We start from the raw sequence: 20,114 nt of genomic DNA, 5'->3' as shown, positions 1-20,114 counted from the left end.
ATGGTACCCGAGCCTTGCAAAGAAGACCTGCGAACCTGTGAGGTTTTGCCAGTAATGCAGCCTCTGGGCGCTGAACCCTGAAAAGTGGAATCCTGGTCACCGCCACACTAAGGCATTCCTACAGGGTGTTGGACAGGTTCAAGGGAGTGGATCCTAAACATGAAAAGGGGTACCCAGTCCTTGAAGGTCCTTAAGTGACAGGAACCCACTGTGATGGGTCAAGGTGGGCTCTTAATTACTTATCTGCCCTGTGCCTGGATGGCTAAGTGAAGCTGACTTCCTTATTGTGGGGCATCCCAGTGATTGTTACAATCGGTCAAGCTAGCTAGAGGCTGGACACCTGTGTGCGATGACCATATGGGGGAGTTTTGGGCTAGCTGTGGGTGGGTGTTTGCAAAGTGTACTTTTTTTTTTTTTTTTTTTTTGGGCTGTTTTTTTACCTGTGTGATGGTACACAACGGTGTGCTATTTAACCATGATTCTCTAGAGTGCTGCTGGGCTCAGCAGTTTGGCGGCCATGGCACACGCTGCTTTGCTGCACAGTTGCCGTAGCCTTTATCTAGGCGCACAAAAATTCACATCAGACGTGAATACAGCCACGTCTGTTTGCCAGGATCGTGCCCGTGCACACGCACAAACGTTCCAGCATGCAGCAAGCTGTGTATGCCAAGCATGTGGTGCTTCCAGAAGGCAGCTGTGGGACACAGAGCGGGCTCTGAACCAGGCATTTGCAGCAGTTCATTTTCTCCTTACCCGGCTCACGTGAGTCACCAGGTGTTTGGTGGGCTAAAGGTGCTCAGCAGGATTGTTGCATAGGGGCTTGGTGAGCCCTATTAAAGAGTCTCCCTTCTGAGGTGTTTTAATACTACACCCAGGGGATCTTTTTGTGGCTAGTAAATGTCTTAAAAAAAAAAAGAGGAGTGGGACTAACACTACAGGGAAGGGCACAACTATGTCATCGGTTCCTGATGAACCTAGTCGTATCCCTAGTGTTGTTCCCCTGAAGGACCAGAGGCTTCTGGCAATCTGATCCGCTGTGCCTATCTGAGATTGTACCTACAGTCAACGCTTCTGCTTCAACGAAGGATGAACTGTCATCAGTCCTAGCCAGGTTAGAGCACAGGCTAACCTGCATGATTGCCTCCATTCCACAGGGTGGCAAGAAGTATGGCAGATCCCCGTCCCTGGGGCAGGAATGGGTTGAGGATGTGTCAAGAGCTAAAAGCTCAGGAGTCAGTGGATGGCCTGGCAGTCCAGTCTGCTTCCAAGCAATCTGGACAAGAAGATATTAAGTTGGTATCTGCCTCTCAATCGTAGGCTTTTGATAATGACTCTTGCCAAAATTGTTTGTTCTGCCATTAAGTTGCCTCTTGCAGAGGTTACTGAGCCTCTTTGTCTTCTTTTTGGGATCTCTGAGGCCTCTTCAGGCTACACAGGCTTTCCCCTTACACCCTCTGTTGGAACAGGTGGTGTATGCTGATTAGGAACAGCCTGACAGGATTTTTGTTTTTAAGAGTTTCTCCCTTTTTTATATCCCATGGATGAAAAGTTCACTAGGAAGTGGAGCATGTCAGCCATAAATGTAGCAGTCTCTTCTTTTAAACATGAACTTGTCCAATGGATAATGAAGGAAAAAAAAGAACTGCAAGACAAAGGCACAATGAGCTAGTATGCATAGCATACTAGCTCATTATGTAATACTCGCCTGAGATCGAAGTCCCCGCTGCAGTGCCTGTATACAGCACCGGTTGGCGACATTTCTCCCCAGTGTTACTTCCAGGTTTCGCGGCTCTGGCGCTTTGATTTTTCAGGAGCTGCAGTGACGTGGCGCAGGAGCCACCAGTAAAGGCGCACTCGCTGAAGCAACGTACCATTGCTTCAGTTCGCATGTGCCGATGAGGTCAGCACATTCGGATGCAGGGAATATCTCCTAAACCGTATAGGTTTAGGAGATATCTGGGGTAGCTACAGGTAAGCCTTATAGGCTTGCCTGTAGTAAAAAGTGGATTGCTTTTTCTTTGGCCAGTTCAGCTTTTTAGCCAGCTGTTGAAGCAATTGGTATCTGCCAATCCATAAAGGATCAGATCAGACGGCCTGACAGGCCTAACCAGGAGGATGATTTGGCTGAAAATTAGGCAGATATTCCTCGAGCGCTGTGTTTTCCTGTTGATACCTTTTAAAGGATTCAATACAGCAGGTTTCTGCCCATTTTGGACCTAAGATCTCTGAACCAGTATCTACTGATTCAGTCCGTTCGGATGGAGTCTGTCCACTCAGTAGTAGCCTCACTCCAGATGGGAGACTTTCTAGCCCCCACCGACATAAAGGATGCGTATTTACACTTAACTATTCAGCCTCATTGGAGGTGCCTGAGATTTGCAGTAGAGGAATGTCCTTTTCAGTTTGTGGCTCTACCTTTTCAGGCTTTCTCCAGCTAGTGTTCACAAAGGTCCTAGCACCAGTACTGGGTCTTTTAAGGGCCCAAGGGATCCTGGTGCTCGGGTATCTGGATGACCTCCTGTTCAGAGATCACTCCAGGCTCTAGCACAGAGCATAACCTGCACAGTGTGTGGTATTTGGAAAACTTATAAATACCAAAAAGTCAACCTTGAGACCAGCTCAAAGTCTAAGGCTACTTTCACACTGGGGCGTTGGCATAATTTTTGCACAGGTATTCAGCCACTAGCAAGGTGCCTTTAAAGACTACTAGCAGCTGAAAAAGGGTTAAAACCGCCAGCTTCACTTTGGTGGCACTGCCCATTGATTTGAATGGGCAGGGGTGCTTTAGGAGCTGTGTATGCACCGCTGCAAAGATGTGTCTTGCAGGACTGTATTTGGCGTCCTGCCTGCTCCCCACTCCAGTGTGAAAGCACTCAGGCTTTCACACTGGCATGAGAGGAGAGGCTCTTCACAGGTGCTCTAGTGAGTAAAAATAGCACCTGCATAGCGCCTGTAAAGTGCCTCAGTGTGAAAGCAGCCTTAAGTATTTACGCCTGATCCTAGGTGCAGTCCAAGCAAGAGTTTTCTTGGCACCTGCAAGGGTCTATGCCCTTAAGAATCGGTTGTGTCAGATAAGGAACACCAGGCAGCCCTACGTTTTGGCTTTGTATGGGTCTTCTAGGGAGGATGGTATCCTCCTTCGAGACGGTGCTCTATGCCCAGTTCCATCTCGGGCCTCTACAACAAGACATCTTGTTGGCTTGGAACAGGAGAGGACAAACCCTGGATTATCCAATTTGCTTATCTCCTCGGGCACACTTAAGTCTAAACTGGTGGTTGCAGGATCAGAACCTGCGGAAGGAAAAATCCTTTCTCCTGGAAACTTGGAGCGTACTGACTACAGATGCCAGTCTATCTGGCTGGGGAGGGACCCTAGAAGGGCTCAGGGGAATGGTCAAGGATAGAACGAACCCTGCCCATCAATGTCCTGGAATTACAGGCAGTACGTCTGGCCCTATGGTCCTGGGCGGTGGAGCTTCAGGACTACCCTATTGGGGTTCAGTCCGACAATGCCACTGCAGTGGCCTATATAAACCACCAAGGCAGTACCAGGAGGAGTTCGGCTCTGAAAGAGATGAACCACATACTAGCCTGGGCAGAGGGGCTTGTGGCAATTTCTATCGGCAGTCCATATCCAGGGGGTAGAGACCTGGAAGGCATCTCAGCTGCCAGCAGATTTGCTGGGTGAATGGTCCTTACACCCAGGGGTGTTCCAGGAAGATGGATGGCCAGAGATCGACCTACTGGCATCTTGGTTCTACTACAAGCTACAGCAGTTTGTGTCATGCACAAGAGATCCTCTGGCAATTGGAGCAGATGCTCTGGTAGTTCCATGGAGCCAGTACTCCCTGGTTTATGCTTTCCCTCCGATCCCTTTACTTCCACATTTGTTGCACAAGATTCGGAGAGAGGCAGTTCCAGTTATTCTGGTGGCACCAGCCTGGCCCAGAAGGCACTGGTTGCCAGAGATTGTGAGACTGACAATAGATGGGCCATGGATGCTTCCACGGCACCCCGATCTACTGTCTCAAGGTCCTATATTCCACCCCAATTTGCAGTCTCTAAATTTGACGGCATGGCTATTGAAGCCAGGGTGTTTAAAGGACGTGGTATCTCGGGACCAATGGTGTCTACCCTAGTGAATGCTAGAAAAGTTTTCACTAAGAAGATCTATCATAAGGTTTGGAAGACTTTTTTTTTTTTTTTTTTTTTTTTTTGTTGCTTGGTGTAAAGCCAAAAAATGGTATCCTCGGAAATACGCGATTGGGAGAATGCTCTTTTCTACAGTTAGCTGTGGAAATAAAATTGGCTTTGAGTACAATTTTTAAGGTCAAGTTTTGGCCCTATCAGTTTTCTTCCAAAGGCCTTTAGCCTCCCAACCACTGATCCAAACCTTTATGCAGGGGTGAACTCTCTTCCCCCTGTGCTTCAGTTGCTTGCTACAAAACATAAGTAACTTGTATAGGGGATCACTTCCTGTCTAAAGTTCTTTGGTCTAAGGGGAACCAGCAGTGAAGCCTTGCAGCTTTACAGCCAGTTTTCTACTGTCCATGTGCAAATCATGCTGCGCTCTGAATGTTTGCTGTGGCAAAGGCAGCTGGAAGTCTGAGCAGGTACTTGTCAAAACCAGGTACCCCCCCACCAAATTTGACAGAGGGGGGAGGAGGCAGACGAGCGGGGCTTCCCCTTTTGGGTGGAGCTCTGCTTGAAGTTCTATTAGGTCCAGAAAACGTGGCCCAGCTTTAAACAAAACAGTCACAATAGAACAGAATAGGGTTTTTGAAGTCGAGCATGGTCACGTGTAGAGAAATCCATAAATGCCAGTTTTATTTTAACACAGGATGGAAGAAAATATTTGAAACAACTGGTTCTAAATGTGTTATAAATAAGGATCTACGTGGAAGTTGTTTAGGTCTGAATTAATGCTGAAACACTTGGCTGGTTGTCGGTGTGCGTTCCAAACATTGTGCAGCTGCTTCTCACATCCTCTGGGGATGAAATGACTTGTAAAGTGAACCCCGTCTTCCTGTGTTAAGTTCACGGTCACAAGCTACAAGTTGGAATAGACAAATGGTATTCCTATTAAGCTAGTCTATTTTATTTTTTAGCCCTGTAGTCAATGACAAGTACACAACATATTCTGACATTTTTTTTTTTTTTTTTTTTTTTTTAAATGTATGGCCATTTTTAGATATCAAATGCTAATTGCATTGTTCTTTGCTGTACCAATCCATTGTCCACCATTATTTAGTGAATATAGGTCTTGGAGACCAGCTGCAAATGGAAATTGTTGTTTTACTCTCATTTGCCACACGTGGGACTTGGTATTTCTGATGAGACACTTAACAGCAAGGAGATGTTATTATGTTACTAAGTGATTTCAGCTATTAGCTGTAGAATAGTCTATTCTAAAGTGAACATATGTTCTCTTATTTTTTTTTTTTATTCTATATGTAAAAGATTTTTTAAATTGTAATTCCAGGCTATAAATCTTAAAACTGTTTCCACCCCTCTTCTTAATCCCTATACTAACTACCATGTAGAAGGAAGATGCTCATACTTGCCTATTCTCAGGGTGCTCCAGTCCAGTCTGTGATCAGCTCCCAGCAGCAGCTTAAGGGGGAGCGACGGCCGACAGTGGGTGCCCCAAAGTTAAGCCTATGATTGACGTCGCAGCCACTGGCACCAATCTCGTCTATCCCCTGAAGCCAGCCATTGGGAAAATCATATGACTGGAGCGCCCTGAGGATGGGTAAATATAAGCTTCTTCCTTCCACAGAGTAGTTCGTACAGGATTTAGAAGCTGGGAGTAAGATATAAGCTTGGTTAGTAATGGCCTGGAATTCAACTTTGAATGATTGACACCCAACTGATCCGATTTAGTAGATGGAAGGGAAACGGATTCCTTTCTGCTTTTGTTGCAGGATCGGATTGGCTGTAGGAGGGTGTAAACCGTCACAAGTCAATTTATGTCTGCTGCTTCATAGAGTAGAATGGAAGGTCCGATCGGGTCCTCCTGCGAAGTCCAGAGTTTTTAGCTCTTCCTCTGAGTGAGCAAGAGAGGTAGGCTTTTCTCCTACATACAGTGAGACCATAGAGAATAATTGTTGCCTCCCTAACAGGCAGTCGGATTACAGCAGCGAAAATAAAGAATTTGAACTTTAGAGTAAAAATAAATGGGTAAGGTATTTGGAGGAGGCTGAAAGCATTAGAATGCACTTTTTGCGTTAATACACACCTACTTTTTTTTTTTTTTCCCTTAACGAGTTTGGTGTCACTTAAAATCGAATTAGGTGCTGAAGGACTGACTGTCCTTCAACTCAACTCTCATTGACAAATGTGGATTAACATCTTTCAATACATAGTTTAGGTAAATCTGATTGTAAAGACCCTCTTCAGTGTTTGAATGCCATGTGAGTGTAGTTAGCATGGCAGTGAGAGCACCTGGAGCAAAGTGTTAGTACCTTATTGAAATGGGTGATGTTGGTGTTTCTGGTAATAAAGTATGTGTATGTGTGTATATATATATATATATATATATGTATGTATGTATGTATGTATGTATGTATGTATGTATGTATGTATGTATGTATGTTTCTCACTTTGGAAATTAACTATGAACTTTTAACCAAAGTAATGCATGACTTCTTTATAGATCTCATTGTTTGTCTACGCTTGACGTTTTATAAAGACAGCCTACCTAGTCTCTAAAGTTGTTTAACTGGCTCCAGGCTACTGTATAACATCTGACGTTTATTTAAATAATGCATAAGCCGTAGGAATGCCAACACAAGGAAGGCAGAATTTATTACTAGTGCTTATAACGGAAGTAAACCATCAAAGCAATATTAAAAATGTTGAGCCCTGAGGAACTGTTTGCCATAATGTGCTGGCATGCACTTCATATTGGCACGTTATGGAAGACTTACCTTGCAAGTTATCCTCTCCATTGCTGTGATAAAATGTTATACTTTAATTTTCTGTCTTCAGATTCAGTCAATGGTCTCTTGATTGACTGGGATTACAACCTCTTCCTCCTTTATTTTTTTTTTATTCTTTTTCCCTAATGTTTGAAAAATGTGTCCTGATGCTTTTATGAATTACTTAATAATGGTGTGATGAGGCATTGAGTACTGATAAGATAGATATATATATTTTAGATATTCAAATTTTATGTAGAGTTGAAGCTTAAACAGTAAATTTTATTTATTTTTACTTTATGTAAACCCATTTTCTGATCAAGTCAGTTTTTTTTTGCTTCAAACGCATTGCTAAACTATATAAAAAGTTTCTACTCCTTTTAGGCTGCATTCACACTTCAGTGTTTTGAATCGTGGGAAGATTTGCTTCAAATCTGCCTGCAATCTGAAAGCACTGATGTGTGAATGGCAAATTGCGGGACTCGCATTTGAGATGCTATTCATTTGAAGGACTCCAAGTCATGGTGTGGGTCTCCTGCTATTGTCGTATGATAAATTGCGCTGCAATCACGGCAACACATCACAGGGAAGTCTGTCTTGGAAAAGTAGTGCCTGAACTTTTTAGGGCTACATGCTTCCTGCGATGCGTGTTGCCGAGATCTATCACCCAACAATCACGGCAGGCCCGTGCTGCAGTTTGAGGGATCATTCAAATGAATGGCATCTCAAATGTGTCTCTTGTAATTTTGTCATTCATACATCAACACTTTCAAATAGCAGGCAAATCTGCCCACGATTCAAATAGATTTTTTTTTTTATTTTATTTTTTTTATTCAAAAGTTTGTGGGGATACAATAAGAATATCATTGCATATAGATCTGTACACTCTTAAGAAGTTATATAATGTCTAATCCATACGGCTGCAATGTAAAATTACAACAATAATTATAGTTAACTAAGGCTACTGCCCACTCGTACCTGAGCGGAGTACTTATAACTTGTATAGAATGTAACTTATGTTCCACTTCTCACCTACCGTTCTCTGCTGTGGTGGTGTTTTTTGTGCATTTAACTCGCCTGACCTTTTTTTTTTTTTTTTTTTTCCTTTTTCCTTTATCTCTTCTTTAGGAACTTTTCTGTAGGCTACCATGGGAAAACGTTATCATGGACTTGCCAATTGGTGGTGAAATGGTACCTTGGCAGCACTGTGCGGTGATGTGATCCGTCGTTTTGGCCCCTGAGGATACTCGGCTGGATATTATTAAGGCCCCTTTGTATTTGTGGGTTTGTTGATTGGGAATCCCTTAGCATCCGCTGGGATCCCTAGGCCTGGCTCTTATGGTATAGGAACATGGACCATAGCAACAGGGAGAAGGATGACAGGCCACGAGCAGCCAAAGCTTTGCCAGTGCGGACCGGCCATAGCTCCCGGCCATCCAGCTCGACCACCTCCTCAGGGGTCCTTATGGTGGGACCCAACTTTAGGGTGGGAAAGAAGATTGGCTGTGGAAACTTTGGGGAGCTACGGTTAGGTAAGGTTAAAATGTTTTACCCAGCATTTGAAATTCCTGATCTGTCCCTCCTGTACCATGTATTTGTATGAAAAGTATTCTTCTGTCCGGCTCTCCCCCCCCCCCCCCCCCCCCCCCCCCGCTTCATTTGTGTGAAATCACTGGTGTTACTGGCAAGACCCTCTGTCTTCCAATTAAAAACTTGCCACACTAGGGAGGAGCGCTCACCGTGGTCAGTTCTCTAGCTGTGCTGGGAACTCTGGCTGCTTTCCAATGATCACACTGGTCCTGACCCCACACACATAGCCTTTCATTGGAAATCACTTATAAAAAAGGGGGGGGGAAGGGCAAAGGTGTTATGCTGTTGGTATGTATGTATACACCACGCCTTGCAAAAGTATTCACCCATTGGCTTTTTACTGATTTTTGTTACATTACAGCCTTTAGTTCAATATTTTTTTTAATCTGAAATATATGTAATGGTTCAGAACACAATAGTCTAAGTTGGTGAAGTAGCATTAGAAAAATATATGTACATAAAACTATTTTTCAGAAAAAAAAAAAAAAACCTGATTGCCTTGTATGTATTTATGTATGTATGTATGTATGTATTCACCCCCCTTAAGCCCATAAAAAGCTCTGGTGCAACAAATTGCTTTCAGAAGTCACATGATTGGTGAAATGATGTCCACCTGTGTGCGATCCAAGTGTCGCATGCTCTATCATTACATATACACTCCTTTTTGAAAGGCCCCAGAGGCTGCAACATCTAAGCAAGAGGCACCACTAACCATACACTGCCATGAAGACCAAGAAACTCTCCAAACAAGTAAAGGACAATGTTAAGTACAAGTCAGGGTTAGGTTCTAAAACAAAAAACAATTTTTGATCCCTAGGAGCACCATCAAATCTATAATAACCAAATGGAAAGAACATGACACAACAGCAAACCTGCCAATAGATGGCCGCACACCAAAACTCACGGACCGGGCACTGAGGGAATTAGACCCCTTTCACACTGGGGCATTTTTCAGGCGCTTTAGCGTTAAAAAAAGCGCCTGTAAAGCGCTTGAAAGAAGCCTCATTTGCAGTCCCAATGTGAAAGCCCAAGTGCTTTAAGAGCCCTTTCACAATGTCAGCGCCCGAAAAACGCTAGCAGCGCTTTACCAGCGTTTTTCGAGCGTTATTGGGGCACTTTTAACCCCTGCTAGTGACCAAATAAAGGGTTAAAAGCGCCCACAAAACGCTGCTGCCAATAGCGTTTTATAGGCGCTTCCCATTGATTTCAATGGGAAGGGGCGCTTTAGGAGCGTTGTATTCACCGCTCCAAAAACGCTGCAAAGAAGCTGCTTGCAGGACTTTGACGCCCTGCCAGCGCAGCGCCTCAGTGTGAAAGCACTCAGGCTTTTACATTGGGATTGCAGTTGCAGCTTCTTTCAGGCGCTTTTTTTAATGCTAAAGCGCATGAAAAACGCCTGAAAAACGCCCCAGTGTGAAAGGGGTCTTAGAGAGGCAGCACAGAGACCCAAGGTAACCCTGGAGGAGCTGCAGAGTTCTCCAGCAGAGACTGGAGTATCTGTATGTAGGACAACAATAAGCCATACGCTCCATAGAGTTGTGCTTTATGGCAGAGTGGCCAGAAGAAAGCCATTACTTTCAGCAAAAAACAAAATGGCACATTTTGAGTTTGTGAAAAGGCATGTGGGAGACTCCCAAAATGTATGGAGGCTGGTCCTCTGGTCTGATGAGACTAAAATTTAACTTTTTGGCCATCAAAGAAAACGCTATGTCTAACACAAACCATGCACATCCAAAGAACACCATCCCCATAGAGAAACATGGCTGTGGCAGCATCATGCTGTGGGGATGTTTTTTAGCAGTTGGAACTGGGAAACTGGTTGTTTGAGGGAAAGATGGATGGTGCTAAATACAGGGATATTCTTGAGCAAAACCTGTACCACTCTGTGTATGATTTAAGGCTAGGACGGAGGTTCACCTTCTAGCAGGACAATGACCCCAAACACACTGCTAAAGCAACATTTGAGTGGTTTAAGGGGAAACATGTAAATTTGTTGGAATGGCCTAGTCGAAGCCCAGACCTCAATCCAATAGCAAATCTGTGGTCAGACTTAAAGATTGCTGTTCATAAGTGCAAACCATCCAATTTGAAGGAGATTGGAGCAGTTTTGCAATGAGGAATGGGCAAAAAACCTAGTGATAAGATGTGGCAAGCTCAGAGACTTATCCAAAGCGACTTGGAGCTGTGATAGCCACAAAAGGTGGCTCTACAAAGTATTGACTTTAGGGGAGTGAATAGTTAATATATATATAGTTAAGCACATTGATTTTTCTGTCAAATGCCAAGGGGGTTAATACTTTTGCAAGGTATTATGTATGTGTGTGTGTGTATGTATATTTTTTTTTTTTTTCTTATTACATTTTAAACTGGACGGTTTTACAAGGTGAACCTTTTTATAGTCACTCTAAATTTTATTTTTTACTTCTGTTATCTATGGGTTTTGAAAGGCTGCAAATGTTATACAAAAAATATGTACATTAGTATACACCTAGGGCAATCGCCCAAAAGCTTAGAAGCCAGCAACAATGGGACTTTGCACAGGCATGTTCTGTTCTTTCTCCACCCATGACAGCAGCTGTACAGTATATATCTGTTCAGTGACATTTATTCTTACAGCAAAAACGAAACCCACTTCTCTCATTCATATTTCCTAAATATTAAGCTGTTATCCAATTTTTTGGGATCCATGTGATTAAAAAGTGACCAACACAGATCAACTTCTAGTAGCTTGTCTAGGAAAATTTACAAAGTATGCACATGGTTTAAAAACTGTATTTACACATGGTTTAAAAACTTCGCAGACTGCCTGGATTTTTTTCTTTACACACAGAATTTTCGCTTTTGATCTAAGAAGGAAGTTAGAATATTTCATTTTAAAAACTTGGCAGACTGCCCAGAAGGAAGTTTTTTTTCTTTTGACAGCTGAATGAGCAGATAAGTCTCTCTACTTGTTATATGAAAGAATCATCAAACTCTACAATAGAGATTCAGAGGGGTTGAATCGAGATCGCAATTTTTAGGACAACAATTAGTCGTGCACTCCACAAATCTCCACTTTATGGAAAGAATGGCAAGAAGAAAGCCATTGTTCAAATGAGCCATAAGAAGTGCAGTTTGCTAGAAGCCATGTGGGGGACACAGCAAACATGTGGAAGGTGCTCTGGTCAGATGAGACCAAATTGAACTTTTTGGACTAAAAGCAAAACTCTGTGTGTCAGAAAACTACACATCATCTTGATCATGCCATCCTGTTGTGTGGGATGCTTTTCTTCAGCAGGCACAGGGGCCTGCTGAAGAAAAGCTCGGCGGAGTTGATGGGAAGATGGATGGAGACAAATGCAATGCAATCTTAAAAGAACCTGTTAGTCTGCAAAAGACTTGATGAGGGCAGAGGTTCACCTTCCAGCAGGACAACGACCCTAAACATATGGTATCTCACAAAAGTGGGTACACCTCTCACATTTTTGTAAATTTTATTTTATCTTTTCCTGTGACGACACTGAAGGAAGGACACTTTGCTTAAATGTAAAGTAGTGAGTGTCCGCTTGTGTAAAATTTGTTAATTTGCCTCAAACTCAAAGTAATACACATTAATGTCTAACCCACTGGCAACAAAAAAAATAATCCTTAAGTGAAAATGTGCATATTGGGCCAATTTGCTATTTCTTTTCTTACATTAGGGGACACAGAGCCATAGCACTTACTATGTGGGTTATAAGGCCACTGATGGGTGATGGACACTGGCACGCCCTAAGGCAAGAAGTGTACTCCCTTATATAACCCCTTCCACTACTGGGAGTACTCTGGGTTTTTTTTTCGCCAGTGTCTATAGTGTTGGTCACGAGTAAAGTTGTGCTGTGCTGAGCTCCACTGGAAGCTTCCCAGTGCTTTTTGGTAGTAAGGCCATAAAGTTTTTACTGGCAAGGTGCTGTCGCAGCTCCAGGATTGTGGGTAACCTCTAGGTTCCCCTGTTCCTAAAGGTTTCAGAGCCCACCGTGAAGGGTAAAGATTAGGTTTATCTCAGATAACCTTGCAGAGAGGGAAGGTAAGGGTAGATTTTCTTAATTTCTCCTTTTAAGTTATGTTGCGTCAACACTGGGGGCTGTATTGAGCACTCAATGCCTGATACAGTGCTGTATCAGAAGCCTTCATTTCTCCTCTCCTCCTGCCACATGCAGATCCTCCGGTAAGAAGGGGGGGGTCCTGGTTCTCCTCCTGCGCCCCAATGTTCGATTTACCCACCCCCCACCGTGTCGGCTGTTTGAAGGGCGCTGCTCACGCGGGAGTACACTTTCTTTTGAAAGAAAGGGGGCCGTAATTAGCGTGGGGGTCATGGCTAACGGCGTCAGATGTCGGCAACACGTGGAGGAAGTTGTTGAAGCACTGTGTGTGCAGCTGCTGTTGGCTGTGGGGGAACCGAGCAGGGGGATGGCTTGTTTCAGGTTGGTGACACAGGCATTTCCTTTGACACATAATTTACCAGGCTAGGTATTAATAGCGGCTTATAGCGCTGGACTATAGCTTAGTATACTTTTTCTGGTAGTGCTTTATCTTTATGCTTCAGGCTATGGTTGGTAATGGGACCAGGAACTCCTCGAAGGGTTCTGAAAGGTCAGTGGTTTCACAACAAACTAAATTCATTTCCAAAAGAATGCCCTCCTCCTTTGAGAGTGATGTGGCTGGTCAGATGAGCCATCAGGGGAAACTGTTGTTGCAGCTGCGCTAGACACTTCAGTCCCTGTATATATCGCACAAGAGGTTTTTTTTCTTCTACCATTTGTAATTGGAAAGAAGATTGATGCTATATCTCTCCATAGTGAGGCCAAACATAGCAGATTACCATCTAGTGCTCAGGACCCTCTTATTGAGGTGCAGGAGCCTGGGGATCAGGTAGATCTTCCTAAAGATTTGGAAGATACTTACTTATTTATTCTCTTCTGAGGCTTGGGAACTCCCTTACTAAATTGGTTCGTTCAACCTTTTTTGCTGCCTGCAATGCATGCTCTTGAAGAACCCACCTCTAATTTGGGATCATTAGAACCTCCCCCATCTGGGGATGTTTTTCCTATTCATGGCTAAAAAAGCTTATGTATTCTGAATGGGAACATCCAGGTAAACAATATTATCCTCCTATGAAATTCTCCACACTTTATCCTATGGAAGAGTATTTCTATTGAAAAAAAATAAAATAAATGGGGGGGTTCTAGCAATTGATGCTGCAATCGCCTCAGTGAGCAAGAATCTCGCATGTCTGGTGGATAATGCGCTGATGTTAAAGGATCCAACAGATAAAAAATTGGCACTTCTTTCTAAAAGCAATATGTCTGTCAAACTAAATTGGCGTCCTTTTTTTTTTTTTTTTTTTTTTTTTTTTTCCCCCCCACAAATGGAGCTTTCTTTTGGTGCCCTTTTATCACCCCTGCGGTTTTTATTTTTTGCGCTATAAACCAAAAAACTACATTTTTGAAAAAAAAAAAAACTTTACTTTTTGCTATATTCCCCCCCACAAAAAAAATATAGATTATGGATAGATGATGGATGGGTGGATGGATAGATAGATTATAGATGGATGGATAGATTATAGATGGATGGATAGATAAAATATATTTTAATTTTATTGAAACGGATCATCACCGATCCAGGATCGGAACGGGTCACCCCGCTTGGATCGGCACATGTCTCGGCCTTAGGAAAGGGTGCGGCTTCGGCCTAGCACTGATACGGCGGCCATCTTTCTACACCCAGGCTGTTTACACTGTCATCACTCCGAAGCGATCACTTGTAATCAGACGCCGGTTCCTCTCTCCCCTCTCTGTACTAATCTGTACAGTGGAGGGGAGAGATCGGATGGAAGTGGCCATCCCTTCATACCCTGAAGTACCCAGCAATACCCTGCTCAGCCCATACTCCGCCATACCCAGTCATGCTCAGCCAATATTACAGTGGGGGAGATTTTGGATATTACAGTGGGGACTATATGTGGTGGAGTTTCACAGGTTTTTGCAAATTAAATTTGCTGATCTGAAAAATGATCCGTGACTCTGAACCGAGGAACGATCTGATCCGTGAGTTTTGAGTTTTTTGATCCGTTGAGATATATATAGATAAATAGATATAGAGAGATTTTATATATATTTTTTTTTTTTTCCCTCAGTTTAGGCCAATACGTGTTCTGCATATTTTTGGTAAAAATCGAAATTTTTGGGACCATTGACATTTATACAGCAATCAGAGCTATACAAATGCACTGTTTCCAGTGTAAATGGCAGTGTAAGGGTTAAGTTTGTCCTGGGGGCGTGTTACTAACTGTGGGGCCTGTGGCTGTTAGTGAACACTGATCTCTGCTCCAATCACAGGGAGCAGGAATCGGTGTCGCTTGTTGCTAGGCAGAACAGGGAGATGCTGTTTACATCGGCATCTCCCCGTTCAGCCTCCCTGTGAGGCGATTGCAGGTATCCCCATGGCGATAGAGTCCACGGGACCCGCAAACAGACTCGCACGGGGTACGATGGCATGGCAGCATTCTTAAATGGACGTACCTGTACGCCCATATGCCTGTCCGTGCCATTCTGCTGACGTACATCATCGTGAGGAAGTGCTTAAGGAACAGTTTCTGGAGACAGTTAAAAATTCTGCCTGATCAGCAGGCCCAGCAATTAGCTAGTGTATCAGATGCACTAGGTTTCACAGTAAACGCTATGAAAGATGCTATCATTCAAGCCTTAGGGCTTATGCTTGGATTAGTGCATTCTGTGGCTGAAAAATTGTTCAGCCGAAGCACTCGGTATAAAGCTCCTAGCCAGTTTACCCTGTTTATGGTGAACGGCTATTGGGAGACTATCTAGATAAAATACATCCAAAGGATCTCTAATGGGAAAAATCTATTTTTACCAGTAAAGAAGTTCAAATATTTCTCTAAGCGTGCTGCCTCTCCTGTGCTAGGGGCATCTGCCTCTAGGCAATTTTAACTGCCTCAACCGTCAGGTTCAAGGGGGAAGACCCCAATGGCAGCACCAGGGTCAGAGGAGATCTTGAGGTAGGAAGCCCACAAAGCAGAATGCTAAAGCCTCCTCATGAAGGGGTGCCCCTGGTCGCTTGGGTGGGGGGGAAGGCTCCTGCATATCTCAAAGATCTGACAGGAAAAATGTCAAGACAGATGGGTGGCTTTCTGCAGTTTTCTCTGGGTTACGACTAGAGTTCCGAGAGTTCCCGTCTCCTCGTTTTTTTTTTTTTTTTTTTTTATTTATTTTTCCTTCCTCTGGATCCTTGGGAACATTTGACCTTAAATCTTTCTGGCTCCGGATCATCTATTATCCTTGTCTGTGATATCAGAGGCTCCCTTAGTGGAACAGGGCACAGGTTTTGATTCAAACATTTTCACAAAACCAAACCGAGAGGTAAGACCCATTCTAGATCTCAAAGATGTGAATCATCTGCACTTAAATATCCGATGCTTTTGCGTGGAGTCAATCCGATCGGTTGCGTCCATTCTGCAAGGAGGGGAGTTTTTGGCTTCAGGCGATATCAAAGAGGCATATTTCCACGTGCCAATATTTCCTGCTCACCAGAAAAGTCTGTGCTTTGAAATAGAAAATCATTTTCAGTTGTGGCCCTGCCTTTCGGTTTAGCCACAGCACCACGGGTATTCTCAAAGGTTCTGGCACCTCCTTTAGCCAGATTAAGGGCTCAAGGTAAACGGTCCTAGCCTATTTAGACAATCTACTGTTAATAGATCATTCAGTCTCAGATCTAAACCTGTCTGATCACAGCTGTAAATTACCTAGAAAAATCCTCCTTAAAACCATCAAGGAGATTACAGTACTTGGGGCTGGTTATAGATGCCATACAGAAGAAGGTATTCTTACCCCAGACAAGAATTGGTTCCATTTAGGGCTGCAACTAACGATTATTTTCATAATTGATTAGTTGGCCGATTATTGTTCCGATTAATCGGTTAATAACCTTAAAATAAAACTAAAAAAGGTAATTTTACTGCGATTTGCATTTTTACATTTTTTTTTGGCCAAATTGTTGTTGGGCAGATTAAAAACACAAATTGCTGCAAAAACGCATTATTACATGCTTTTCTGCAGCTTCTCCATTGAAGTATATTGAACCAAAAAAACAAAATGGCACCGTTTTGCGTTAAAAAAAATTCCTTGTCTTTTCCAAATACGCAGCAGCTGAAAAAAATCATGGATGCAAACATGTCCCATAGGAAACCATGTAAATGAACTGTAGTGTGTTTCTGCAAAAAGCACCAAAAAAGAGGTGACCCAGGCCTGAGATGTTTAGTAACATAATGGGGGTTAAAAAAACTAAAATTGGTAACAAAATGGGGTTAAACTAAAATTAGTAAAAAAAGAACAAATAATCGCTACTGTAAGGTGTTCATTTTTTTACTATGGGACAGTGAAAGTAATATTTACAGTAGTGTTTGCTCTTTTTGTACTATAAAAGGCTAATTTTTTTTTTTTAACCCCATTGTTACTGGCCGATCGATTATGAAAATAATAATCGATGAATTTCATAATCGATTAGTTGTCGATTAATTGATTAGTTGTTTCAGCCCTAGTTCCATTGTAGGACTAATTTAATTTATCAGAACAAAGAAAAATCCTTCCATTCTGCTGTGCATGAGATTGTTAGGGAAAATGGTGGCCTCCTTCGAGGCCATCCCTTACACACAGTCTTCACTTGAGACTGCTTCAAAACACCATCCTGTTGATCTGGAATAGAAAGATTCAGGCCTTGTATTTTTCCAATGCGCTTGGCTCCCGATTTGTAAGTCAGAGCCTAAATTGGTTTTTGTTATCCAGCAAAAGGTAACATCTTTTCTACATGTATCCTGGAAAGCGTTAACAGATGCAGCCTTCTAGGCTGGGGTGCAGCCCTGGAAGAAGATTCTGTCCAGAGGAGATGATCCATGTTAGAGGACCTTGCCTATCAATATTTTGTCGTTTCGGGCAGCATGTCTGGCCCTAGAATCTGGGATGGTCAGACTACAGGACTGTCCTGTTAGGATTCAGTGTGACAAGGCCATGGCTTTGGCTTGCATCAATCACCGGGGCGGGCACGAGAAGTCGTGCAGCCCAAAAAGAGGTGAATAATGTTCTAGCTTGGGCAGAACACAACATTCCTTGCCTATCATTCCAGGAATAGAGAATGGGCAGGCGGACTACTTGAGCCTCCAATAATTTCCGGGAGAATGGTCTCTTCACCCTGACATATTCCTAGTGATATGTCAGAGAGGGGGTATTCCAGACATGGACCTATTCACGTCCAGATTCAACAACATAGTCAACAACTTTGTGTTGATCAAGGGATCTGCTAGTAGGTGGAACAGACACATTAGTCTTCCCATGGGATCACTTTTTAACTGATCAATGCATTTCATCCAGTTCTGCTACTTCCGCTCCTTCGCAGGATCAAGCAGGAACGAAAGGAGGTGATTCTGGTGGTCCCAACGGGGCCCAGAAGATCTTGATTTACCAAGATCATAAAGATGGTGGTAGGAGTCCTTTTGGACTCTGCCATTATAACCAGACCTTCTTGCACAAGGTCCGGTGTTCCATCCTACCTTACAGATGAAAAATTTTACAGGTTTGACTGTTGAATCCCACTTTATAAAGGATTTTGGTGATATCCATCGCTAGTGTCTACTTTGATTGATGCTAGGAAGCTGGCTTCCAGAATCATTTTACTATAGAGTCTGGAAGGCATATGTTTCTTGGTCTGGATCCAGGGGTTGGCACCCCAGGAAGCATGTCATAGGCAGGATCCCTGATTTCCTGCAAACGGTACCTGAAATGGAGCTGCCCTTGACTTCTATCAAGGGCCAGATCCCGGCCTTGTCAGTGTTTTTTCAATAGCCTCTTGCTCCCCACCCTTGGTGCGTAGCTTATTCAGGGGCTAACATGGATTAATCCCCCTATCAAGGCACCTCTAAATCCTTGGGATTTAAATTTTGGTCTTATCGGCTTTGCAGAATCAGCCGTTGGAGCCTTTACGGGAAATTCCCTTGGTTCTTTAGGCAAGAAAGATAATCTTTCTGGTTGCCATTTCTTCTGCTAGAAGAGTATCGGAACTAGCGGCTCTGTCTTATGCACGATCAAATATGGCTCTTCACAAGGATGAGGTGGTTTTATGTCCTCATCCTGAATTCCTACCTAAAGTGGCAACGGGTTTTCAGTTAAACAAAGATATTATTCATTCTTCCTTTCTCCCCAGAGCCTCAATCTAGGGAAGAGAAGGCACTACATTCCCGTGATGTAGTAAGAGCGATCAGTCTATTTTAAAGGCGACTGCTCAGGTTTGTAAAACAGATGTTGTTTGTACTGCCAGAGGGTCCGAAATGTGGACAGGCAGCGTCAAAATCCACTATTTTCCAAATGGGTTTGTCATATGACTGTTCAAGCTTCAGCTTACAGAAAGAGAAAATTCTTCTTTTTCAGATTAAGAGCACACTTATCCAGGGTGATTAGCGCCTCTTGGGTGGTGCATCATCAGGCCTCTATGGCTCAGATATTTAAGGCTGCGACTTGGTCTTGAGGATGAGGATATTGCCTTTGGGCGCAGTATACTGGGGAAGGGTTATATAGGGAGTACACTTCTTGTCCTTAGGACGTGCCAGTGTCCTTCACCTATCAGTGGCCCTATAACCCACATAGTAAGTACTATGGCTGTGTCCCCATCAAAGAAAAGGATTTTTACAGGTAAGCTGTTATAAAAATCCTAGCAAAAAACAAACAAATCCTGCGAGCCTTAAAAAGCTCCCTCCTAACTGTATGCCCCTATCAAGCTGCAAATGTTATACACATCTTGTATATACATGCATAATAGAATAAAAATAACATATGCTGCGCTAGATAGATCCTATACCTAATAATCCACGCCTTGATCTATAATTTATAGATGCAATGTTGAGTAATAAAGTGCATAAATAATAAACACACAGCTGGTATAAAGTGCAATCTGTGGCAAGCAAATGTGCACACAACTGGAAAAAAGTGCACAAGTGCAAATGGTGCCAGAACCACACTCCATAAATTTCATTAAAATAAACAAACCTAACCATTCAGTGCTGCCATCATATACGTATAACACAAATTAAAATAAAAGAAAGTGCTTAATGCATACCAATGTGACAAAATTGCAAAAAGTAAATAAAAATATATATGTGCAAATGCATACACCATATGATTGTCCCTATATGATAAAAATCATTTGTAGCAGCCTGTGCTAGGCTGTGATGAGAAACAAAGTACTTATGATGGTGATGAGAGATGCATAACGACGTGATCTCCAGTGATCAAATTAAGATGCTTCTACATCCAGCCGTGATTCTGAATCATGCATAGGTGAAATCCAGAGACCCCTTATGGTAATGAGCTCACCTTGGAGCGTGTGACTAGCTTTTACACCATATCAAATCGTGCATATGAACCACTATGGGTTTCTCAGCTTTTTCCCTGGATCAGAAGTTTCCTCAATGCAGTATTCAGAGTGCATGGAAAAAAAAAAACTGATTGCAATATCCTTTTTAAAATTTTATTACACACAAGTAAAAAAACGCTCCCCCGCCGCTATATATACATCTATATA

The 20,114-nt window shown here is 43.0% G+C and overlaps 1 protein-coding gene across 12 annotated transcripts in view; it reads left to right on the top strand.

Moving 5' to 3' along the window:
- CSNK1G1 (casein kinase 1 gamma 1) overlaps window positions 1–20,114 on the top strand; it is a 126,609-nt gene that overhangs the window by 45,585 nt on the left and 60,910 nt on the right. For 11 of the 12 annotated variants that reach the window (XM_077472187.1, XM_077472192.1, XM_077472195.1 and 8 more), the window contains one exon: window positions 8,049–8,457. In XM_077472187.1, coding sequence (XP_077328313.1) covers window positions 8,272–8,457 — 186 coding nt within the window. In that variant the 5' untranslated portion in view covers window positions 8,049–8,271. The remainder of the gene's footprint in view (window positions 1–8,048; window positions 8,458–20,114) is intronic. The other variant, XM_077472194.1, reaches the window with a different exon arrangement.

This window comes from Lithobates pipiens, unplaced genomic scaffold (genome assembly GCF_037356315.1).
Source record: "Lithobates pipiens isolate NorthernLeopardFrog02 unplaced genomic scaffold, aLitPip1_a1.2 Scaffold_8, whole genome shotgun sequence".
Classification (NCBI taxonomy): domain Eukaryota; kingdom Metazoa; phylum Chordata; class Amphibia; order Anura; family Ranidae; genus Lithobates; species Lithobates pipiens.
Note: the sequence above shows the minus strand (reverse complement) of the source record. Positions and strands in the feature narration are given on the sequence as shown.